Genomic DNA, 24,464 nt, shown 5'->3' with positions numbered 1-24,464 from the left:
TCATGTGAGAATTGCTATTTATTACATGATATCTGCTTCCGTCTTCAGCAATTGTCAATTAGTGATGGTGTACGTCTTCAGTGGAACAGTGCACTTACCAAAGTCCTCCCCCAAAATCCAATCTTTCTCTGAGGACTATCTCTACGGAAGGATGAAAATCATGAATGCTGAGATTTCGTACTGCATCGCATAGACGTTCAGCATTTGTCTCACCGATACCTTTATCTATCCTATCCACCTGCTCGAGCACAATCTGAATGCGCATATTTGCCGCTATTGAGCATGAAACCAGTCGATCGAGCCACTGTTGTAGTGGTTCATTCGATGTAGCTGGAGCATTAATGCAAAGATGTCTTGGTGAAGGTGTGATGATCAAGTTCTGAAAACCTTCCATGCCCAACAGTCGCAGTGGAAATTCTCGACAGTGATCTCGTCCTCCCACAACCCAAAGGGTATCCCGCTCAATATCAAAGTACACGGGTCGCCCTTGCAATAATTTTCCAAAACTAAGCTTGTATTTCTTTTGGGCGATATCTCGTGAATCTTGACAGATGTGAAGCAAAGCCGGAATCTTAGCTTTGTATTTGTGTTTTGCAGTCAGAATAGAACCCAAGAAATCTCGACTTCCTGACCGGTAAACTTTGTATTGCCACCAATACAATTGGAGTTTAACTGTTCGAGGCTCAATTTCCTGGAGCGCGAAATTCCAGACGGCTGATTGTAGTTCTTTCGGTAGAAACTTGAACATTTTGAAGGTGCGGAAATTCCTAGGACTGGAGCTTTTGATTGATTTCCGAGACTTCGCTTCTCTGATGTGAGATTTAATTTCAGAGTGAGCTACGAGGCCCAGACAATGGCCGAAGTAGATTGATGCCAACGTGGGGCCACAAACGATACCACCTATGACCCAAGCTGTAATCTTTGCAGATTCAAAGGCATAGAGGTGTATTTTCGAGAACTTAAAAGGCATGTTGAACGTTGAGTAAATTGACACTTTTATCAAATGACTTTTAGGATATCTTGAAAGTAATAGAAAAGTTGTTTTAAGGAAACTTATGGCCATTCTGAGGTCTTGTAGCTTTCCTGCTTTAAGACTTCTTGAGGATAATTGGAACCATATGATTGAACTATTATATTAATATTCAACTATCACAAACATTTGACTTTTTTGTAGTGAATCTCAAATATCTTTCTGTGATTTTTGGGACAAGATCATTACAAGATTGTTATTGATTGAACTCTGGATAACTCCTGATCAAGCTTGGGATTGGCGATCGAAAGAAAACATGAAAAGAAACCTTCCCATCAATAATGCTTCAAGCCATGAAAACAAAGGCTGTATTTCAGAGGAACATGATGATTGGTGAGGAAGCGATACACTCAGAACGTACCTAGTGCTAGTGAGTCCATGTACTGTAACACCGAACCACCGCGCTTAGTTAATACACATACATATAAACAAGCTAGTTTCTTAACAATCCTCTCGTCAATCACAACTTTTACATCAACACAAAACCATCAATTTCTACCAAAAATTTGGTTTCATAGAGCACAGATAAAATCACCTTAATCATCAATGACACCAGATACCTTCTTCATTAAAAGTCTAAGGAAGTATTTCTGGACATCCACCTCGTCGTACAGACAGCGCTTCGCACAAATTATTGGCATTTCAAAGAAGAGAACAACATCGGTAATCGAACCAATGTCCATCATGTCGCAGTTTCATCTTCAAGACGAACATCAGCCCGATAGCCATGACCAATCCGGTGCTCAAGATCAACCCCAAAATCGCGATCAACCTCAAGCCTTAGTTCAACCTAACCGTCAAGGCTTATGTCAAACCCAACTTGACAATGAAGCTGGCAGTTTTACCTGCTTTCCCAGATTACCTCTTGAACTACAACGCAAAATTTGGGAGATTGCTGCTGTACCACAGCCTCGGGTCATTCAAATTGAAACAATCTGTGAGCGAGATGCTGAGGGAAAAATCCATCCCAATGATGACGACGATGACGATGCTGATGATGAACTTATACATTGGAGTCCTACACAGTGTTCACCAACACCGTTGCTTGCAATCTGTCGTGAATCGCGGTCGATTGCCATGAAGCATTATAAATACTCTAGCTTCCTCCATCGTCCTCTATTTTACCATCCAGATTCAGACATTCTGTGGGTCAGAGGAAATCCGCTTTTTCAATCTATCACTAATGATCCACCAAGCGAGACGACATTAGAAGTTCTTTTTTGGCAGAGACGTTATACCGAACTGAGGCCATATCTTTTCCGTTCCGTTGCCCTCGACTTTGCGGGAATTAAAGCACATCATAAGATTGTAAATAGGGTAAACATACCGCAAGACCCCAGTCTTTGCACGCTTTATGCTATCTCTAAAACAGAGGTTGAAAAGGTGTACATCGTTTACTCTTCTAGGGACTGCAGGGTTGAAGTTGACCAGGAAATCAAATACCTAGTCGAACAAATTAAATTCAGTGCCCGACACCTCAATAACTGGATCCAGAAATTGCTACAAGAAAGGAACGAACGAGATGGCACGAACTTAACTAAGTGGAAGATGCCTACCGTAGAGGCAATTTTAGATACTCGACTTCTTAATCCCGTCGAAACATTCCACAACATCCCTGGTCTTCCTCTCGGAATACGACGCGCAATCTAGAAATTCACCACAATCCCACAGCATCGCACCATTCAAATCGAAACCAAGTTTGAAGGAATCGAAGTTGAATCAGATAGCGGCCGCAAAGCAGTTTAGAGGAACCAAATGATTTCACCTTGTTATCCCAATGCCCTTTTCGAAAGCTGCCACGAATCACGGCACATTGCAATCAAGAAATATGACCATAGCATGTCTCATAAAATTTCTAATCAAGCTACAGAAGAGTGTAACATTTCGCCTCAATTTTCATTACAATGCGGAAAACGATATTATGTGGATGAGAGGAGACCTTTTACGCAAGACCACCTCGGCAGGAGTCTTCCCCGGAATACTACACAACGCTTGTTACGATCAATTTGCGAACATTGCTATTGACGTGGAAACGTTGTTTTCAAATAATTTTCTCCAAGGTCAAGCGATTGTACTTGCTGCAGATCAATTCCGTCCAACAGATGACATTCGTACCTTACCTTTTTTTGAAACTTTCGCCCCGAAAAAGTGGTATTTGATTTACTCCAGATCAGACCAAAAGGGCTTGGCTACTGAGACTTCGGATCTACTATTAGCTCATATGAAGCGCAATGAAAAGGGAAGAAAGGAAAGATTCGATTCGATCATGAAACTCAAAGGTATTGAAGGATGTCTATGGACATGGCCAGTAGTTGAAGCTATTCTGGAATCCGACTTATCTGAAGACAAAAAAGGTTGGAGGAATAACATTATTGTGAGATAGTCCTTTGGTTTGCATATGATACGGACGGAGGAGTTATATGACTGAAAACTCAATATTTTTGGTAGGGTCCGAGTAGGGTGATATCGCTGGCTACGATCCGATACGATTTCCTTTGTTTGTTTGTTTGAGCAATGGATCTGAATAGTTAAAAATTTAATTTTCAATCATCATGTTCTAATTTGTGACCAATGATTCCTTCTACTATGCACAAGATGAAGCAGACTTGACATCTATACCCATTCAAAATCTGACTATCCCACTTGCTTCATAACTTTTGGAACAGAATAGTGAATTTCGAGATCCATAAAACAAACTAAAGATGCCTATATCATGTTTTTCATCTAATGTACTAAACAATCTCTTCTTCATCAGACCAAGAATACGGGTTTTCAGTTTTTTGTTCCCTTCCATATATACTCATGAAGTAGTTTTTTACTCCCATCTTACATTAACCAGCCATAAACTAGTAAGCTTCAGCTTGCATTATCAATTTCAATAACAATTCCGAACTCACACTTCTTATCCCAGCGAGAGCTACGCAATTTATGTCTGTATATACCTATTTTCAACCACCACAAAACCCATGTCATCCCCTCGCTAAATTTCTCCACTCCATACAATGGTGTTTCGAGTTTTTCCCCAAAAATAACAGATCCAGAACAAATCCCTAGTTCAAACTCCTTTATACGGAACACTTATAATATAATCCCTCTCTTTCTGGAATGCTAATTTGAACCTCCAAATCTATATAAATATCATTCTGATGTACTACCACCCCAAAATACTCCATCCCTCTTCGCTCAGACTTCTCTATATCCACGTTTAGACCGTGCAGCAGATACCTGGGTGGCAGATAATAACCAGCCTTGACATATATCTCGTACACTACCAGTACGAGGCGGGTAATATTGAAATATTGACATATAATCTGCTGTGCGGGGTATCTACAGATTACCTACGATTATGGATGATATTTGCGCGGGCTGTTCATTTTACAACTTTGGCATTTCTGGATGTCCATATTTTTATCTTTATAGCTCCATATCCCCGTATCTGCATATCTCCATATCTCCAACACCTCCAACACCTCCAATACCTCAGGTACCTCCAATATCTCCAAAAACTTGATACTTCCAATACCTCGATACTTCCAACCCAAAACCCAAAACACAAACACCACCAAATCAAAATCTCAGAACCCACACACACAGACATACACATACCCTCTCTATATTCATACTCTAACCCTCAGAACAACCTACATAACCCTTCTAATCACCCCACTCTCACCTCTCACCTCCATCTCTCCTCCCTATACATCTCGCTTCACTAAACAACTTCGTTTCCTACCCTTTTCTTTTCTTTCTTTTCACTCGACTGAACTAGACTGAACTGGCCTGAACTGGACTGGACTAAGCCAAATAAACTGGAATGAGTAAATAAGCGAGATGATATAGAATAAACTGTTTATCAGAAAATAAGTATCTCCTGTTAACAAAACCACTCATATAGATGAATCATGATTTATATATTATTATATTATCAATTCTCAAGATTCTAGATTGAAGATTGAAGATTCGAAACTCTAAAAACGAAATTCAAGATTAATATTCGAATTCTAAGATTTGAGGATTAAGACCCAAGACCCGAAACACAAGACACAAAACATCAGACACAAAAGTCAACAATCCAAAAAGAGAGCTACAAAAAGTGATAACTTATATCTATAGAAATGGATTTTAAACATGAAGATGGGGATGGGGAAAAATGAGAACGGCTTTCACCTAGGTGTATCTTAGTTTTGAATACTTGATTTCGAGTTGTTTGTGTAAATATGCATAGCAGAGCGATTAATGATATTAGCAATGAATTACTCGGCTCATTACTCGGTTCATCACTGATCTCATCAATCTACTTATCACTTTACTCATCACTCTACTCATTTCATTTCATCACTCGACAAATCACTTTACGTTCCTTTGATCCGCTCTCAAAAACAATTTATACACTAATGAACCCTGATATCATATACTATACCAAGCTACCAACTCCTCAATCTACTGCATGCAGTAAAGTAAGATTACATTCTACACCAATTCCATCATCTAGCTTTCATTCATAGCTAGCCCGCTAGCTCGCTCGCTATCCTCCCACAATGTAGATCTACAGACACACCCCCCTCCCTCCCTACACACATATATATAGCACCAAGTAAACTCCACCCATGGAAATCAAATCCTCACCGCAACCATCTCAGCAGCTTTCCCCGGAATACCTCCCATTTTCTCATCGTCCCAATCAGAATTCGATGAATTTCCCACCGATCGAGTAAGTCTCTCCAATTCCTTCTCGCAAACTTTCATTACATCGTGACTATAGAAGTATTTTTGAAAGTCTTCTGGAGTGGCTGTTGGTGCGGGGTAGTGTTAGCTTAGCTTATTCTTCTGGTTTACCACATCGATGTAGATATTCAGGGGTTGGTATTTTTGGCTCTATTTTCAGATTCGCGAGCTTATATTCGGTTTTCCTCTAATCCTAATTCTGCTGATGCATCCTCGAAGATTTAGAGGAAGTGAGGAGGGGATATAAATTCGAAAGGACTCACCAGGCGGAGGTTGGCCCTCCTCCATATATACCTTGACCTTCTTTTTATTTTCTTCTGATTGAAAGTATCCACCATTTGACAACATTTGCGTGGCACTTGCGCGATTTCTTCTTATTTTTTCGAAACTGGTAAGACGGGTTGAGATGGTCTCTTGTGTGATGCTTCCTTCCGGGAGATTGGAAAAGAGCATGCCGAGGGCACAACCATCTTCGATGGCTTGGGCGCCAGCTTGGCCTTGGACTATCGGGTGAGAGGGGTGTTAATATAAGGAATTGAGGATTGGGGACTGGAAGTGATATAAGGATGAAGACAGGGATGAAGGGAAAGGTGCGAAGAGGGGAAACAAAGTAGAGGAAGGCATACAAGGCAACATAGGATGTGCAGCATCTCCTAGAATCACGAGTTTTCCTTGATGCCAAGAAGGCAGTGGGGATCTGTAAAGAAGTTTCCAGAGTCTGACATCTTTTGTCTTTGATAATAAATGTCGAAGTGCAGGATGACAATCTTTGAGTTCATCGAGAAGGACTTGGGTTGGGATACAATTATTCCAGTCTAAAATATTATCGATTTAGTTTGTTGAGACACTTGACACAATGGTTGGAAGAAGCAAGGCTTACCGTGGGAGGGGTCAAGATCCTCTTTATCGGCACAAAAGAGTGCGATATTGAGTACTTCGTTCCTAAATACAGCGTAAGTATTGAGAACAAAGTGGCAAAAATGCTAAATATGTAACATACTCTCGACATGGATACCAAACAATTTTCTGATGTTCATATTGGGGCCATATGAACATCCGAAGTTTTCCTTCCATTTCTTCCATGAAAAATGCACATTCAGGATCATCTCGAATCTCTTGAACAGGTATCAAGGTTCGAAAACAAGTGATACCTGTTGGAATTGCTGGATTCTCATATCCGACTACTTTTTTCACTGCTGCGGAATGTATACCATCAGCACCGACAATCAAGTCTGCTGTCATGACGGTTCCGTCAGCGAGAGTCACTGATCCGTTTATAGTGTCCTGTGATAAACTTTAGTAGAGACCATTGAGAAGTTTGGATATATCAATACATAATCAAAAACTTCGCATTTATGGCGAATCACAGCTGGTTTTCCCTGCCCTTCTTCTCCTATGGCAAGCAACATTAATTCTGTGTGTAAATCAACTCTGTGACTGTAGAAAGATTTGATGCCGTATTTTTCTTCCATATTATCCCATTCTACCAGGTCGGTATCAACGAGTCCTTCCCCCAAGGTAACGGTTATGGATTTTGCAGTAACTAAACGTGCTCTTTTGAAATCAAAACCCCATTCGGCGACGATTCGAGCTGCATTGGGTTGAACGTCTAGAGTGTATTAATATTTTCAGAATTTGGAAATAGGACGGGTGATTTTGCTCACTGATAGCCGCACCGACTTCATGGGATAGAGAGGATTTATCGAAAATCTTGTATATTTATTAGTATTGAAAGAACATGTCAGATGACATTATTTGACTTCTCAAATCAACAATGCACTGGGAAAAGAATTGTTCGTACCAACACTTCATGACCGGCTCTTCTGAGACCAATTGCAGCCGCGAGACCACCGATTCCTGCTCCAACGACAATGACCTTCATTCTCGATTTTGGTTTATCAAATGCTTGCGTAGAGAAGTTTCGTTCTGGGACGGAAAGTTGTATATGTGTAGCTCGGATAGCAAAGATCGACCGAACACGTTCATTCAAAAGCTAGAATAAACTAACCTTACCGAGTGACGATCATCCGCCTGGTCTAACGGAGAATTGATTGATTTTGTTATTGAGATTAATATCAGGTCGAAAGCTTCCTTTGAGCCATTCAGAGGTTTTCTCATCTCTTTAGAGACTCAAACCACAATCTACTATAAATATTCGCGTAGGGGTTTGTACTACATCTTATATGTAGTCTTTGGGAATAATCAGAGCTTTTATTTTCCAAGATTATATATTAGAAAAAACACCACTATGAAAATTCTGATTCAATAAATTAATGAAATAGTTATTGGGGTATGTATATGTATCAATTTTGATATATCTGGTTTATAGAATTTTTGTTTGGATTAATTATTAATATATATTAAAACGTTATACGAATGTTTATAGTAGTTTATTGTATAAGAGTCGCTTTGCTCGTCGAAGACGATTAGACTAAAGAATGCCTTTAAGTAGTCATCAAGAATCAACCACATACAGGGAGAGCGGAAGGCGGAAGGCGGAAAAACGATATCTTTGGTTGCGGCTTTGAGAATAGATAAAGTTGAAGGGGCAAATGCAGTGTGATATCTTGATCACAAAGTTGGAGCCTCGGACTTTTCAAAAGTGTCCGTTTTGCGTGTACTGCACTGCAATATATCATTTATGCCATGGAATTGACATTGCTGGGGCTCGATAGGTTTATATGCTACGAACAAGATGCTTTTAGATCGACAACCTCATGAAACTAATAACAATTTGTGGTTCAGCAACAAACAGACCGCGTATACATCCCGTTTGACGTTTCTTGGGTGAGTAGGCATTTCACCAGTCCATTGAGGCGACTGATCCTCTAGATTTGGTCACAGTGTATATGAATCTCTTCACTACGGAAATTCCCTGTTTCGACGGATATGATCTCATATTTTCGAGCCCACATCGATGGTCCCGTTGGTTCTCTTGAACGGTCTACTAGGTGGTGAATGCTCGATGCCAAGGTGAACTTCTCATTTCCGTTTTGAGCATACATTGATCGCATGGGTGGGTATTTGTTGATGATTGTCGAAACGGACATCTGGGAGGGAGATCTCGTTGTACCATTTCTCTTGGTTCTGACATCCAGGGATCCTTTGTCAATCATCTTCACGGGTTCCTATTTCTTAAACGAATGTTGTTGGCCAGCTGTATCTAGGTGGCACGTCGGTAGTTGCAGACGGGAAACCAAACACACAGATAGCCTGAGAGCAAGAAGGCATTGAAAAGCAGGATCACTTCCTGCTAGTATGTACATATTATTCATTTGTGTACCGAGATATGTCCCATGTTCAGGGGGGGGGGGGGGGGGGGCGGGTGTGGATCATCATCGTCGTTTGTAGAGAGTAGAATATGTGTGTTGTCTGGGTGTATGTCTGGGTGTGTATCTGGGACTGAAACCTTAATAATAAGGTTAAGGCCACTTTATACGAACATACATAACAAGGTCTTTGACTCCATACCGAGGCCGATTTGGTCGATATGACCAAAACCCTAAAAATAGATTTCTATCTGAAGCAAAAAAAATTCTAAAATTTGTATAATGTGGCTATAGAAAACTTGAAAAAAATATTTGTATCATACAAAGCACAATCTCATTATATATTATTATAAAAACTATATATAATATATCTTTAATTTTTCGAATAATATAATAGTAATAATAATATTATTGAATTATAATACTTATTTTAATAATAAACTATTATTACACCTTACTTTTTAATAATTATATAAAGCTTATATAATTACCTTAATATATATAATCTTATAATAAATAAATATATTTAATATAAATAAATAATTCAATTTATTTACTTTTTAATTAAAAATCTTTTACTTAATTTAAAGAAAGTTAATAATATTAAATTATATAATTAATATATCAAAATAATATTCAACTTTATTATAATTAATAATTATCTTTTCTTTTTACTAATCTTTAATATATTAAATTCAAAATATTTATAGGATTTATTGAAATTTATATTCTTTGAATTATTAGAAGTTAATAAAAATTAATATATATATATTTTTAACCTATATAGTATTTTCTATATAATATTTATTAATATTTTATTAATTAAAATATTATTCTATATATATAAATTATTTAAAGTATTTTGAATATAAGATTTAATATAAGATTTAATAATATAGTTTTAGTATAAAAGAAGAACGAAGTTCTTATTATACTATATAGAAGCTATTTATATGTACCTCGATACTCTGATGCGCTAGTATTAGTGTATCATTTAAAATAAGATTTAATATTAATATAATATAAAAAGCTTATTAATATAATAATAAGATTATGTTTTATTCTTTTAAATTATATAACGATTTTAAAGATTTATATATTTATTTACTTTTTCTTTAATTTATTTTTATAAAAAAAATTATTTTTTATTAATTTTTTAAAATAATTTTAAATAATATTAGTAGTTAATTATATAATAAAAAATAAAAATAAAAATAAAAAATTAGATTGAATATAATGAATCAAGAGAATTTTTTAATTATTTTTATAAAATAAAATAAGGAATAAGAAAATGTATTTTTCATTGATAAAATAATAAATTTTAAAGCTTTTATTATTCATTTTTAATATATTAATTTCTATTACTTTTCTAAATTAAAAATAAGCTTTAATTATAAGAAGAACTTTATTTTATTATTTACTTTAAAAACCCTAAATATTATATTATTTTTAAAGTATTATATTAGATATTGATATATAATTAATTCTAAATATTTCTTAAATATTCTTATAAATATTTATATAATAAATTAGGAATATATATTAGTATATATATAAATTTCGAGTTTATAAAAGCTAATTTATTCATTAATTAATCAAAATTTAATCTAAAAATTTAATATTTTTTTATAAATCGATTGAAATTATTTTATAGATTTATAAATATTTTTAGAATTCATAATTTAAAATATATTAAATAATATATTTTGAAAATAAATATAAAATATTAATATAAATGTATTTTATAATTTTAATTAAAAAAATTATATTATAAAATAAACTTCTTTTTTCTTTAAAAATAAATATATAATAATCTTTTATTATATTCTTGAATATATTTTAATTTAATATTATCTTTTAGAATTTTAAATGAATATTAATCTTATTTATATTATTCTTTAAATAAAAACTTTTTATAAAGTTTGAAAAATAAATATATATTTTTAATATATTTTATAAATATATTATAATTATTAATTTTAAAAGCTTTTCTTTAATCATTATATAATAAAATAAAATATATAATAATTTTGTTTTTAAATATAAAATTATTATAGTTAATTTTAAAATTTTGATTGAATCTTTAAATATTAAAGTATTTAATAATAATTCTAATTTTAATCTTAATAATAGATTTAAAAAAATATTATTTAATATTATAAATATTATATTTATTGTTATATTATTTATAAATTGATTCTTTATATTAAGTTAATAAAATTTAAGGTTAAATTATTATAATTATATTAATAAAATTATATAAAATAAATAAGAAAAAATTAAAGGAAGTTGAATATCTATAAAGAAATAATATATTAGTATTTATAAAGTTTAAAAAGAAGAAAGAGTATTAAATTACAAAAGCAATTTAGTAATAAATAATATTAATTCTTATTCTCATACTTCTGAATACTAAATACACTTTTTCATTAGGCAGAAATCTATTTTTAGGGTTTTGGCCATATCGACCAAATCGGCCTCGGTACTCCAGACTCCATCCACTTAAGGTCTTTGAATGTATGAAATACGGAGGACCGTACCACACCATTATTCTTAACTTAATAATGACGCTGTCGTCTTGTTTATTCTGATTATTGCACAAATGATCTGATGGTCTTTGTTTCCCTTTTAAGCTGGCCGGCGATGACTTCGTATACCGATACACCGAGATGCCTATGAGTAGTCTGTTTGTATAGCATTGATTATTGATCATGATCACGATTACCCATCATCTTTTCCTATTTTGTATCACATTACGATTTTATTTTCTGATGAGCTTCATTGCTCACTGTTGAATGTTCACTGTCCATCTCCTTAATGCAACAAGGAAGGCTTGAAACTTCGGCGTATGGTTATGGTCGTGGTCTCAACAGAAGTCGAACCGGAGCTCATGAGTCACAATCGAAATCATTCCCTCGCCGTTCCCCTTGTGGAAAGTTCTGGTTTGAAGATGGATCAAATGATATGATATATCCATCATGGGAAGGAATTTCTGACAAGTTATGTCTGACTTTGGTGAGATTTGAGATTTGACATTTGAGTTTTGAGATATGATATATGCGATTGAGAAGCCACGATGATGGCAGATACGGGGTTGAGACATACCTACACATTCAACAAAATTCTGTTGACACAAAACCAGAGTTGGTATAAATCATGGCTCTGTCTCAAAGGTACTCGTAGAATTCCTACATCCAATTCTTTCACTCAATTCATTTCTCCTTCTTCACCTGCAAAGAATTCCCCTATGATGTCGGAAGTTACACCAGAACTCAAAACCTACAATGGAAACTGCCATTGCGGTGCGTTCAAATTCACAATCAAGATGCCTGAAATAACTACAGTAACTCAATGTAACTGCAGCATCTGTTTCAAAAAAGGATATCGATGGGTATTTCCTGCGGAAGGTTGTTTTGAGATTACCAAGGGAGAGGGGACTTTGAAAGAGTATCATTTTGGACAACGCACAATGGCTCATAGGGTACTACTACCTACCATTCTCACTTATGAAATTGATGCTTATGGATCTAGTTTTGTCCAACATGTGGATCGAACATACAAGGATTCCGCTACAACACTCCAGTGGGAAGAGATATTGGTATCAATGTGAGTTTGAACAATTCCAAAATCTACACACATGTATATCATGACGATAAATGACTGATAGTTGCTTAGGTCAATTCTCTCCAAGATTTGGATCAATGGTCCTTGAAAGTTAACAAGTAAGCTGCACCCATTGACTTCTCGCAGCGGAGAGGAAGTTTTAACATACAATCCTCAGATATAATGGCCTTGATCGTGAACCACATTATGTGGCACCTAAATACACTGGCGAATCACCATCGGCCAAATTCGAAAACGGAAAGCTTTATACTGGTGGTTGTCATTGTGGTGCAGTAACTATTGCATTTAAGACTCAGGCTCCCTTACCCCAGCGTCATGAATACATACAGGAGTGTAATTGTAGCATCTGTTGTCGAGTAAGTATTCTATCGCCAGTCCACTTTGATATTCAGCTAATCACCTACAGCTCGGCATCACTATTTGTTATCCCAGGAGAGACCAAGTATCTGTTTCGGGCATATCGAACTTGACAGAATATTCATTTGGTCAGGGTTATAACATATTCCGGTTTTGCTCAGCTTGCGGGATCACTGTCGATGTTGAAAAGGATATGGACGCAGTATCTAAATTTCCTAAGACTTGGGAATCATTGACACCAGCACAACGGGAAAGATGGCCAACGATTCATTCAATTAACTTGCGCTGCTTTGAGGGAGTCGAGTGGGATGATATTAGCATCTACAAAGCGAACACCAAAGCGATAGATCCGCAATATGTTGTTCCGGAATAATCGAGGTCTGTTCAAGATAAATGGAGAGGCGGGGGCAGGGAAACGCATTCGGTTGAATTATGGAAGGGTATTGGGAGGGGCTCAAGGGGCAAGTATCTGAATTCAATCTTCACACAATGTCAAACGATATCGCTATGGTTCCTCACACATTGTTATTGATTTGTTTTCTTTCACACATTGAATTTTTGACTGCTGGCAATCCCACGGTTGTCGTACCAGAGAATTGCATTTTCACACGTTGATCTATCATTGGTTATGTTTCATCCACGTGATCACCCACGTGACCATACACCTATTTTAAGCCACTTTCACATGTAACAAACTTTTTTTTTCTTTTTCTTGCGATAGCAACGAACATTCTTATCGTCTCCTAGAAATACTCCTCTCCCCATTTCATTATGAAGTTTACTTTCACCCCCCCCCCCAACATTTTCTTTCTCTCTTGTCACAATATATAATATATATGTTCATATTCCGAATTCATTGTTCTCTCGATTTCACTTGATCCAGCATCTACGATAATAACGGTATATATATATTCATTCATCTTGGCTGAGAGGGAAATTCATCTTGATCTACAACTATTCCGGAAACGTTCGTTCTGGACCGAGACCATCACATTCGACGGGAAATTCGTGTTTGTGTCCAACCAAACATTTTGCTTGCAATATTCTACATACATTTCTCCAAAAATCTACTTCCGCACATTACCTTTTCTCCAGAATAGATGTTTGATGTATATAATGTACTCACGATCTACCCGTCGTTCCAAACTAACTATTTCTCAAGAGTCATATCTACCAGAAGACCAAGCGACATCATTTGAGGATCCGAAATTCATGATGCAGAGCCAACAATATCCACCCACTCTTACTCCAAATTCAAAAGAAGCTTCAATCTTTTATTCAATGCTTCCAAATATCGTACAATCACGTTTACCCCGTATACCATCAATTCGAAAGGCCGTTGACATATATGGATTTGTGAGTGGCCGGAAATCTGAAAGCTCTTTATCTGGAGCAAGCACACCAGGGTCCCTATCATCATCGTCAACAATAACTCTCGTCAATGAAAGAAGCTCTATATCTAGTGATGGAGAACCGGATAGCTATTTCCTAGATGACTCGCATTCTTCCGATGAAGATTTCCCTCAGCCCCTCAAGCATGGGCAACTCCAGAAAATAGGATTGTCTGAGACAAAGTCAGGCATTGGATGGAAATTTGCAAATCAAGGTTTGGCAGCTGAAATATTTAATCTAACCAAATATACTAACTGATACCTGATAGGCTATAATCTTCTTGCTCTTTCATTTGAGGAAGCATCAGCAAACTCCCAAAATACCCGATTTAGCAATACTCCCTTGGCAAGACAACTATATGTCCACGCCTTAACCTACTTACTCCGAGCTCTTCCCTCTGATCTTTCGACAGAAGAGAAGATAAGTCTACAAAGTGCTGTACCAGCAGAAGTAGTGGAGTCTATACAAGAAGAATCCTATACCAGTGAAGACAGTCAAGATTCAAATAGTAGTGAGCCTCCCTCACTGCTTCAAAGGAGTATCGCATCTATTATCATTCAACTATTTATATTATTCCAATTCATCTTACCATCTTTGAAAAACATACTTTCGTCAGCATATCAATACGATCGAACTCACAAAATATCAGAGAAGATCCTGTCCAAGGGTATAGTGACAGTTGATACGATCGGAAAATCGAGCTTGGCAGTTACAGGTCTGGTTTATGGAATGAGTGATGGGAAAGTTGGACAAGCTATTACGGATGCGGCGGCTTGGGTTGTGGAGGGGGTTACGGGTGGTGTACATGAAGGGGTTACAGAGGGATTAATTATGTTGGGTGCAAGGAATAGCACTTCGTCTAAGAAGAAATAGATAGGAGGACACGTCTATGAAGTAAAGTATCTTAGGCGGGGTTTATTTTTGACGATAGATGAATGGTGATACCCATGTGTAGAACGGGAGTTTTTTTTCTTCGGATATGGGATAAACACTGGTACTTGGAGTAGATAGGATAGAAGGCGTCATATCTTTTGATACATCAAAACAAATCAACAAATAAGAATTCTTAGTATGGTTTGGTGGTTTTACTAGAGGAGATCCAGTTTGGTGTATGGGGGCGAGCCCCCAAACCCCCATAGCTCACTGCGCTCGAATGTTTGTAATCTGATGATCTATCACCATCTCCTCTTACCCGCTGTGCTTGAAGCCTTCAGACGACCATTGTAGCTTGTGTTGGACAGAAAGACCGAGCTACAAGGAAATCAAGATACTTTATTCTTTTTCATCGTCTTCAATTTCAAGTCAGGTACCGGTACGGTAGATGGTCTGTTCGTCTCTCTCCTCTCATCCGTTTTTCACTTGGTATCCGATAGGGCCCAGTCACGTGTCGGATAATCTAGCTATCTACATACTAGCGGCACAAGATAAACTCGTTAGCGTCAAAAAAAAAGTTCTGGTAGAAGAGAAACTTCATGTCCAATTTTTGCAGAGGGGAATTCAGCGACTTCGACAATTTCAATCAATCGCCACTTTGATATTTATACTGTTGAATTCGACAGTTACACCTTCAATTGAATTGTTATTACTACTTTCTCAATTTTCATCCGCATACGGATCAGCATTTAATCATGTTTTCCGTCTGCAGAAGAGGTCCCGCCTCAATATCTAGAGTCCTTCGCGCAGTCCCTTCAACCATTCGAATCCCTTCAACCAGACCTTCAACCCTTTCTCTCATTTCACAAAAGACTTCATTGCCAGTTTTGGAGTCAAGATGGCTACATGTTTCTTCGGCTTCACAATTACAAAGTGTTGCCACTCAAGAAGCCGCCGTCGTTCAAGAGAATAAAGTCATTAATCGTTTTGATGAACTCACCAAGTATGGTTTGGTTCACCAAAATGTTGTTAATGAAATCACCCAAACTATGAAACTTGAGACCATGACAGAGGTCCAAACTTTAACTATTAACCAAGCTTTACAAGGACATGATATGTGAGTAATTAGAGAAAACATCTGGACTTGAGAACCCCATACTAATCTACTCCATGATAGTATTGCACAAGCACGAACTGGTACCGGAAAGACAATTGGTTTCTTGCTTCCTACTATCCAAAATATTCTCGAGAAGAGCCCTGAGCTCGCATCCCGTCAACGTTATTCCAAAGCAAGAGCTTCCGATATCCGCGCAATCATCATTTCACCTACCCGTGAATTGGCAGAACAAATTGCTGTCGAGGCAGTCAAGATTACAAGAAATACAGATTTGATTATACAAGTCGCGGTCGGAGGATCGAGCAAAAGAGAGATGCTTAGAAAGGTTCAGCGTGAGGGTTGTCATATCCTTGTCGGAACTCCAGGAAGACTTCAAGATCTTTTGACCGACGAATACAGCCAAGTATCTGCTCCAGGACTAACAACTTTGGTTCTCGATGAAGCTGATCGACTTTTGGATGATGGATTCTCTAAAGATATCGATAACATCCAAGGCCTTTTACCTAAACGAAGCGAAGTTGACCGACAAACATTATTGTTTTCCGCCACCGTTCCAAGAGAGGTTATGGGCCTCGTCAGAAGAATCTTGAAGCCAGATTATCAATTCGTCCAAACCGTTAAAGCAGGAGATGTAGCCACACACGAAAAAATCCCTCAAAAGATCGTCGCTGCTACTGGATTGGAGAACGTCATGCCAGCATTGGTCGAAATCTGCAAGAAGGGAATTGAAAAGGCTAACACCGAAGGTTCTTCACCATTCAAGGCTATCGTATACTTTAACTCAACCGCAAACGTTCAATTGGCTGGAGATATCATGAAAGGAATTGATTCCCTTCATTCGATTGAGGTTTCTACTATCCACGGCAAGCTTTCACAGGAAAGAAGAACTAGAGTTACAGACAGATTCCGTCGTGCCAAGTCTGCTGTCATGTTATCCAGTGATGTTACAGCTAGAGGAATGGATTTCCCAAATGTTACTCACGTCATTCAAGTCGGTGTCCCTAGAGACAGAGATACATACATTCATCGTGTAGGACGAACTGGAAGAGGAGGCAAGGAAGGAGAAGGATGGCTCTTATTGACACAATCTGAAATCCCAGGAGCTCGTCGAACATTATCCAATCTTCCAATCACACCCGATCGTACACTCGAGACTCCTTTTGTCGATATGAAACAAGATGCTCAATTACCAGCCACAACCGCAGAAATCCTCAATGAAGTCGGTCAGGCAACAAAGAGAGTTGACCGTGAAATCAAACTCGACGCATATATGGGAGCACTCAGCCAAGGTCAAAAGTTTGCCACCCCTAGGGCAATGATTGAAGACTTGAACAACTGGACCAAATTTGGTTGGGGTTGGGAGCAACCTCCTAGGATTAGCCCTGGCCTCTCACGCAAGTTGGGAATTGATAGAATTCCGGGCGTTAACATTGGACATGAACCTCGCGAAAATGATGATGATCTTGATGGTGGACGAGGATTTGGAAGCAGTGATGGTGGAAGAGGTTTCGGAAGTGGTGGTGGATCTAGTGGAGGAAGAGGATTTGGAAGTAGTGGTGGATCTAGTGGAGGAAGAGGATTCGGTGGTGGCCGAGGTGGTGGCCGAGGTGGTGGAAGTGGAGGTGGAAGTGGAGGTGGTAGAGGATTTGGTGGAAGAAGTGGTGGAAGTGGCGGAAGAGGATTTGGTGGTGGTGATAGAGGCGGAAGAAGTGGTAGAAGTGGTGGAAGTGGCGGAAGAGGATTCGGTGGTGGTGATAGAGGTGGTTCCAAAGGAGGATTTGGTTCATCTTCAAGTTTCTAAACAAGGGTTTGATACTTGATTGGTGTAACTAAGTCGCTTGTTTGTGTATCACCACTTCCTTTCCCCTTCATTTCTCTTTCTCTTTCCTTTTCATTTCGTTTTTGTCTCGGCTCATCTTGTCTTACTACAATCTTGTCAAATTTTTGACCGGTACAAAACCACAAAGAAATATGACATATGCAAGATTCGGGAAAGGGATTTGAGGGAAAAGCCGACTCTCAACTTTATGCCAGTACGATACATACAATTCTTCGATTCTTGTTGGAAAATTATAGCAAATAGACAGGAAGGATACAAAAATGGTCAAAAGGGCGGGGATTGGAGCTTGGGCGTTTCTTGTTTGGGAGCGCCGAAAGCTGTGGTTCATTCAGCAAGCGCAAAGCTCCTTGTATACCTACCTCTACGCCTATGTATAACTTACGAGCTGGATGGATAATGAGGAGAGATAATCTTTTGAAGGTATCGGATGGGATGGAGAAAAGGGAATGAAATCTTTATGGCGGAGAGTTGGGTATGGATAGATTTGGGATGGGGGGAGTGAGTGAGTGAGTGGATGGGAAATCGATAGGATGGCCGGTCATGTGGATAGGCATAATTCTACTCTTTATTTATGAATATTCTCAGGTTTATGTGATGAGCTTTTATTTTTGCTTTTGCTTTCGGTCTTGTGATGAAAATTAGTTGTGATGTGATGGTTGAGGTGCGTGATAGGATTGCATGGTAAAAGGGCTTTGCAAAGCCAAAGAGGGGGGTCATCAAGAAGTCGCTATGAAGCTTCTTGTGTATATAAGATTACTTGCTCCCTTTCTTCAGTATAACATACATATATCTACATTGGTAGACAGTATTGTTCTGGTAGCAATGAAGGAAATATTGCTTACATACCAACATATGCAGATGGTTTCATTATATTAAACTATACTAACTATTTCATCGCTTTCAACCCTTCCCGTAGGATCACTGTATATATCTATCTATGCGCGATGCGCTCTTCTCTTGCTTTCCTAGTAGCCCGATACCCCAATACCCAATACCCAATACCCAATACCCAATAACAAAGATTTTTCTCTACGATTCGGAACATCCACGCGTAGATTTTAACATGAATGACCTTATCTATAAAGATTTTCATTTTCATATCCCTCACACCAAGAGGTAAAACGCCATTCATGTGGTATCATATCGCTCCCAGGGACATGTGATTTTCCAAAGTATGCAGAAAGAGAGGAAATTCCCATTAAACTTCACTAGAAGGAAAGAAGTCGCAGAAGAAGCAAAGGAAGGAAAATTGTACCAAGTATTACGCGTTCATCACAGAACGAATATCCCAGACCAGTAATCTTTCATCCCAAGCAGTGCTGGCGCACCAACCTTCCCCAAAAAGACACCAATCAACACCGTGGACGAATTCGGTATGGGCATCCATGCGACCGATTTGACGAGGCATGGTAGCACTCATTGTACCATCAGTCCAGATGCGACAAGACATGTCATAACTGGCGCTCAAGAGGGTATCGCTAAGATGAGGGCTCCAAACTAATTTGCGAACAGCATATTCGTGTCCTGTTAAGACGGCGACAGGTCCACCACCCACATTGCGAAGATCGAACGTTCGAATGGCTTGATCGACACCAGCTGTTGCGATGACACCCTCACGATATTTATTCCAATCATGGGTAAGAGCTTCGGCTGGAGGTGAGATTTTACGATTGCTTCCGACTGCTCCCAGAGAGCCTGCACTTGGTGAGGAGCCATGGATTGGAATAAGTGAGACTAGATGATTGGAAGCCGAGGAAGGGGTACGTAGGTCGAATATTCTTAGATACGAATCTGCGGAGACAGATGAGATGATCGAGGGTGAACGAGGAGAGAAGGCAGCACTATATGTGCAAGAATGTGTAGGTAATGTAAGAATCGAGCTTGTGCGATTTGGATTCCACTGATAGTAGAAAGGTTAGTGTTACTGTCGATGAGACGATGACACCCAGACACAAGAGATCCTCGTACCAATTTGATTGTACCATCCCAAGAGCTCGAAACAAAGGTATCTTTCGAGACCAAGTTCCAATGGACAGCAAAGACTTCGCGACCATGCTCGTGGAAGTTTGCGATGGGAAATGGTTCAGGAATTGCGGTATCGAATAATTTGACACTTCCATCACCACATGCGACAACGACTTGGTTTTCGTTTGATTCGGACCATGCTAAATCGTAAATGGAATCTTGAGTATCGAAACTGTATTGGCAGGAAGTACCATGGTTAGCAAAAGCTTTGGAATTGACAAAAATGGTAAAATCCAAGTCAACTCCCGAATATTACCTACGTTTTCTGTACTTGGATACCTTGCGGAGTCAACATCAAGCTATAAAGTCTCCCATTTCCCACCAAGCCGTAATTGGCAGAAGCAGTCACACAAATTCGATTATCGAAAAAGGGGGAGTATTTGACAGCAGAGCCCTTAAAGCCTCGAGTAATAAACTCCATCTTTATTACAAAAGGGGGGAATTGTCGTCGAACCTCGACGTTGAATAGCTAGAAATGTGGGCAAGGGAAACCCCACCACCGATTTATGCCGAGGAGTTATTCGGCTGAGTAATCATGCACGTGATGATTTCAACGCTTTGAGTTTAGACTTCATGAACCACAAGGCCGTAGGGAAAAGCTAGGTATCTACTTTATATATGTGGGATTCACGCGATTGTTTTGCTAGCATCTACAAGCAATCACAAACCTGGGCAAGCTTGCACTCCAGTCATATTGACAGATTGCAGTAAAACAGTTTTCCCCATACTCTGACTCTGGCACGTCACTAGCCAAAGCAACCAGCAGTGGAACTCGATTTCGATCAGACACACACTGTGCCCTGAGGATCAATTGGTCAATATTATGGATGCCTTTATATCAAGAAAAAAGCGGAAACTTTCTGTCTCTTCCCAGTCACCACTAAAGTCAAACACGATCGACCTCGTCGAAGATCTGAGTGTTCCGGATGATGAATCAACGGATTTTAAGCTGGCTTTATTGTCATCTCTGCACCCTGAAGTTGAACAACAATTTCTTCTTGAAATGTTACTCGAACATGATGGCGATCTTGAGAAGGCCTCAAATTCCATGTCTAGTTCAGACACTTCTTCTCTACTTATACCCAAAAAGCCATCAGCCACGGTAGGATATCAAAGTTCTCTTTCCACATTCATCTCGAGTGAGAATCCCACAAAGCGAGTCAAACCTTTGTCTAGGAAAGGCAAAACTCTTCATTTGTATTCCCCTGAAGATGTTGCAGCTCACACTCCTTGTTCTATCATACATAACTTCCTACCGGTGGAAGAGGCCAATTCGCTACTCGAGGAATTATTAAACGAAGCACCAACTTTCGAAAGGATGACCTTTAAACTCTTTGATAATGTGGTTACGAGTCCTCATACGGCTTGCTTCTATGTTGAGAGTTTGGAAGAGCAAAGGGCTCAAAAGACAGAATACATTTATAATGGTGATCTACTAACGGTGAGTAGTACTCAGGATCTAAAGTCTCGGATTGCTAAATCAATAACTTGCAGGATGTCCGTCAACTTACTCCACAGATGAGAAAAGTTTCCCCTAAAGTTCAGGATGCTGTCAATTCAGAAGTTGCAGCTCGAATCAGAACACACTATCCTAATGGTCAAAAGCTCAAGTACCAATCATCAGACATATGGAAGCCGAATGCAGCTTTTGTCAACTGCTATAATGGTGGAGCAGAAAGTGTAGGATATCATAGCGACCAGCTCACTTACCTTGGACCACGAGCTGTCATCGGATCGATATCTTTAGGTGTGGCACGTGAATTTCGTGTTCGAAAAATAATCGCTCAAGAGTCAGATTCAAAAGAGAAAAGCAAAGAGTCTTCAGATGCTGAAGGTCAAATAGCTATTCACCTGCCACACAACTCTTTGCTAATCATGCATGCCGAAATGCAAGAAAGTTGGAAACACAGTATCGCACCAGCACAAGCCATTGATCCTCATCCAATTTCTGGGAATCGAAGAATAAATATTACCTATCGAGATTACAAAGCTTCATTACATCCTAAATTCACACCAAAATGCAAATGTGGTGTACCGACAGTATTGAGAGTTGTACAAAGGAAGAAGGAGAATTTAGGTCGATACTTTTGGATGTGCCACGCAGGAAATGTTCCTGGAAAAGAAGGTTGTACCTTCTTTGAATGGGCTGAATTCGACGACGACGGCAATCCGACCTGGCATAATAAATTAAAAACTGAGGCAGATATCAGTAAACCGAAAACTGACATAGAGAGCTCCTGATCTGGAAACCTCCTAATGGTCTAAGTTGCAGCACTTCACGCTTCAATTTTGGTAAGATACCAAACCTCAATGTCGCAAATAAGCTTGGATTGAACCGTTCTAAGAAGACTAGGCTTCGAAGCTAAGATGATCCGGCTATGTTAGCTCCTTGGCCTGATGAAACTACAATAAAGATGCTGTCATTTCACATAGAATTTCTTAAAGTTCTTAAATCTCTTCTACAAACGAGTAGTAATTTTCGAAAAATCGAGTGCATAACAATTCTTCCATCTACAAGAGCAACCAAAATCCCACATTCCATACATCCAAGGTTTCCCTCTTCTCACCTCAGAATTCAATTGTCGCTTTTTAGATCAAATCTAGAAGAAGCCGATATCTTCGCGAATTACTTTACACAAAAATAGGTCATCTCAGATAGGCCTGAGTCTGTCGGAAATGGCACCACAATGTGATACTTCCTACCATAGAATGCCATCGGCCATGAGCAGAAACTATTCAACCGGCGTCAAAATAACACAACTCCTACCAGCTATCTCATCCCTTCACTCACCGGGCGCCATCAACAATTCGTCAGGAAATACTGCAACCAAACTTCACCAAACAAGTGTTCATTCTACACACACAAGATTTCTGGTCAACCATGACAGTTCGATTGAGAATGAAGCTCATCAGCCTCAAGTCCAAATCGCTCGCCATTCTGTGGAAGCTCTCAGTCGATTCGGTCACCTCAATGAAGTATCCAAATTTAACAATCTTTGGACTAAAAAGGCATGGACGTTGGAACTGTTGACTCTTCGAGATTGTCAAGAGATTGAACCTATCCCGACCTCACGAATTCATATCACAGAAAAAAAGCGAAAAACACAATTTAGGTTCAGTGCCCTTCCTGTAGAAGTCAGAGAAATGATTTATGAATACACTCTTCTCAGACCTTTTGAAAAGAAAAAGAAATCCGCATCCAAGACACCCGTCTTCCTCAGAACCCTAAAAATATACGGCGCACAGCATCTGTATATTGAAGCAAAGATTACTTTCCATTCTATCAACCAATTCACATATAATATTGTAAGAACTCTTAAGTTGGCGGATCCAGAAGTATGTGGAATGTTTCGGAAATTACGTCTGATTATACCGTGAGTTTTTCCAGAAAATCCTCTTTGATAATCTGGAACATAGGTCGACAATCAAAGGCTTTCAGTTCCTAAAATAAATGGAGAATTCATCACGTTGGATAATCAATACTTTTGGAATGTTGGATTTTCTACAGACACTGAAAGCCACAGATTGTCGACTTGCATTTGTACCATAGAATCAGCAATTAACACAACTCTCAGTTCCACCTTCAATCCATTATCACAGATTCCAAGCCAAATGTCTCTTCTTTATGCTTCCCTTCGTCATCTAACACTTCGCAAGATGTTCTCCTACGAACACGGCGGATTCGAAACGTTTCTCACACACTCATTGCCGAAATTCGAGAGATTGATAAGTTTGAAAGTCGAATGCGAGTATGGCAAATTTTTCGCTTCATCCTTTGTTCAAAACCAGGATCGATGGATATCTCTGTTGAACAAAATGATTACCGGGGAGAATGGGGAATTGGTACAAGGTATACGGATAGGGAAAGAGGAACCCAGTGACACGGCACCGAGTGCTCCTACGTGGGTTTGGAAGGTTGAAAACTGCGACTCGGGAGAAGCTACGATGTGGGTTGGTATGAAAAGAGAGGTGAATTTGGTTATCAAGCACAGGGTTGCTTATGTCAAGTTTTAAGATGGTAACTCACATGTGCTGAGCTATTTCAATGTCATTTTGAGATAGTTAGGCGTAGATTACTGGGTATATTGCAAGCTCCATGAAAGAGGTTAAGTTTCGAAGAGTTATTTTTGTAGACAAAATAATGACTTCTAAGTCTGATGTCTCTTCATCAAGTATGATTTACTCGCGTATGTACAAGTTCAATCGATTCGT

General features: G+C 38.7%; 11 protein-coding genes across 11 annotated transcripts; 7 read left to right on the top strand and 4 right to left on the bottom strand.

Annotated features, from left to right (window-relative positions):
* Positions 1 to 94: 94 nt before the first annotated feature.
* EAF01_009748 (uncharacterized protein) lies at positions 95 to 970 on the bottom strand (the record flags this gene model as incomplete). Its single annotated transcript, XM_038918004.1, has 1 exon — positions 95 to 970. The coding sequence occupies one exon, from the start codon at positions 968 to 970 to the stop codon at positions 95 to 97; it is 876 nt and encodes a 291-aa protein (XP_038766813.1).
* A 606-nt stretch (positions 971 to 1,576) lies between these two features.
* On the top strand, positions 1,577 to 2,680 carry EAF01_009747 (uncharacterized protein; the record flags this gene model as incomplete). Its single annotated transcript, XM_038918003.1, has 1 exon — positions 1,577 to 2,680. One exon carries the CDS (start codon positions 1,577 to 1,579, stop codon positions 2,678 to 2,680), a length of 1,104 nt encoding a protein of 367 aa, XP_038766812.1.
* Positions 2,681 to 2,858: 178 nt separating this feature from the next.
* Positions 2,859 to 3,413, top strand: EAF01_009746 (uncharacterized protein; the record flags this gene model as incomplete). The annotated part of the gene is made up of 1 exon (XM_038918002.1): positions 2,859 to 3,413. One exon carries the CDS (start codon positions 2,859 to 2,861, stop codon positions 3,411 to 3,413), a length of 555 nt encoding a protein of 184 aa, XP_038766811.1.
* Positions 3,414 to 5,644: 2,231 nt separating this feature from the next.
* EAF01_009745 (uncharacterized protein) lies at positions 5,645 to 7,637 on the bottom strand (the record flags this gene model as incomplete). The annotated part of the gene is made up of 8 exons (XM_038918001.1): positions 5,645 to 5,820; positions 6,019 to 6,258; positions 6,382 to 6,570; positions 6,636 to 6,697; positions 6,756 to 7,039; positions 7,090 to 7,364; positions 7,420 to 7,465; positions 7,557 to 7,637. 8 exons carry the CDS (start codon positions 7,635 to 7,637, stop codon positions 5,645 to 5,647), a joined length of 1,353 nt encoding a protein of 450 aa, XP_038766810.1.
* Positions 7,638 to 8,583: 946 nt separating this feature from the next.
* Positions 8,584 to 8,871, bottom strand: EAF01_009744 (uncharacterized protein; the record flags this gene model as incomplete). The annotated part of the gene is made up of 1 exon (XM_038918000.1): positions 8,584 to 8,871. The coding sequence occupies one exon, from the start codon at positions 8,869 to 8,871 to the stop codon at positions 8,584 to 8,586; it is 288 nt and encodes a 95-aa protein (XP_038766809.1).
* Positions 8,872 to 11,879: 3,008 nt separating this feature from the next.
* On the top strand, positions 11,880 to 13,501 carry EAF01_009743 (uncharacterized protein). The gene is made up of 5 exons (XM_038917999.1): positions 11,880 to 12,505; positions 12,556 to 12,630; positions 12,700 to 12,746; positions 12,806 to 13,004; positions 13,055 to 13,501. The coding sequence occupies exons 1-5, from the start codon at positions 12,101 to 12,103 to the stop codon at positions 13,376 to 13,378; spliced, it is 1,050 nt and encodes a 349-aa protein (XP_038766808.1). The 5' UTR covers positions 11,880 to 12,100; the 3' UTR covers positions 13,379 to 13,501.
* A 264-nt stretch (positions 13,502 to 13,765) lies between these two features.
* EAF01_009742 (uncharacterized protein) lies at positions 13,766 to 15,447 on the top strand. Its single transcript, XM_038917998.1, has 2 exons — positions 13,766 to 14,611; positions 14,666 to 15,447. The coding sequence occupies exons 1-2, from the start codon at positions 14,113 to 14,115 to the stop codon at positions 15,268 to 15,270; spliced, it is 1,104 nt and encodes a 367-aa protein (XP_038766807.1). The 5' UTR covers positions 13,766 to 14,112; the 3' UTR covers positions 15,271 to 15,447.
* Positions 15,448 to 16,025: 578 nt separating this feature from the next.
* On the top strand, positions 16,026 to 18,188 carry EAF01_009741 (uncharacterized protein; the record flags this gene model as incomplete). The annotated part of the gene is made up of 2 exons (XM_038917997.1): positions 16,026 to 16,387; positions 16,448 to 18,188. The coding sequence occupies 2 exons, from the start codon at positions 16,026 to 16,028 to the stop codon at positions 18,186 to 18,188; spliced, it is 2,103 nt and encodes a 700-aa protein (XP_038766806.1).
* Positions 18,189 to 19,207: 1,019 nt separating this feature from the next.
* On the bottom strand, positions 19,208 to 20,673 carry EAF01_009740 (uncharacterized protein; the record flags this gene model as incomplete). The annotated part of the gene is made up of 3 exons (XM_038917996.1): positions 19,208 to 20,127; positions 20,196 to 20,424; positions 20,513 to 20,673. The coding sequence occupies 3 exons, from the start codon at positions 20,671 to 20,673 to the stop codon at positions 19,489 to 19,491; spliced, it is 1,029 nt and encodes a 342-aa protein (XP_038766805.1). The 3' UTR covers positions 19,208 to 19,488.
* A 281-nt stretch (positions 20,674 to 20,954) lies between these two features.
* On the top strand, positions 20,955 to 22,493 carry EAF01_009739 (uncharacterized protein; the record flags this gene model as incomplete). Its single annotated transcript, XM_038917995.1, has 2 exons — positions 20,955 to 21,693; positions 21,747 to 22,493. The coding sequence occupies exons 1-2, from the start codon at positions 21,076 to 21,078 to the stop codon at positions 22,491 to 22,493; spliced, it is 1,365 nt and encodes a 454-aa protein (XP_038766804.1). The 5' UTR covers positions 20,955 to 21,075.
* A 480-nt stretch (positions 22,494 to 22,973) lies between these two features.
* Positions 22,974 to 24,266, top strand: EAF01_009738 (uncharacterized protein; the record flags this gene model as incomplete). Its single annotated transcript, XM_038917994.1, has 2 exons — positions 22,974 to 23,626; positions 23,828 to 24,266. The coding sequence occupies 2 exons, from the start codon at positions 22,974 to 22,976 to the stop codon at positions 24,264 to 24,266; spliced, it is 1,092 nt and encodes a 363-aa protein (XP_038766803.1).
* Positions 24,267 to 24,464: the final 198 nt, after the last annotated feature.

This window comes from Botrytis porri, assembly GCF_014898465.1.
Source record: "Botrytis porri strain MUCL 3234 chromosome Unknown BPOR_014, whole genome shotgun sequence".
Lineage (NCBI taxonomy): Eukaryota > Fungi > Ascomycota > Leotiomycetes > Helotiales > Sclerotiniaceae > Botrytis > Botrytis porri.
Note: the sequence above shows the minus strand (reverse complement) of the source record. Positions and strands in the feature narration are given on the sequence as shown.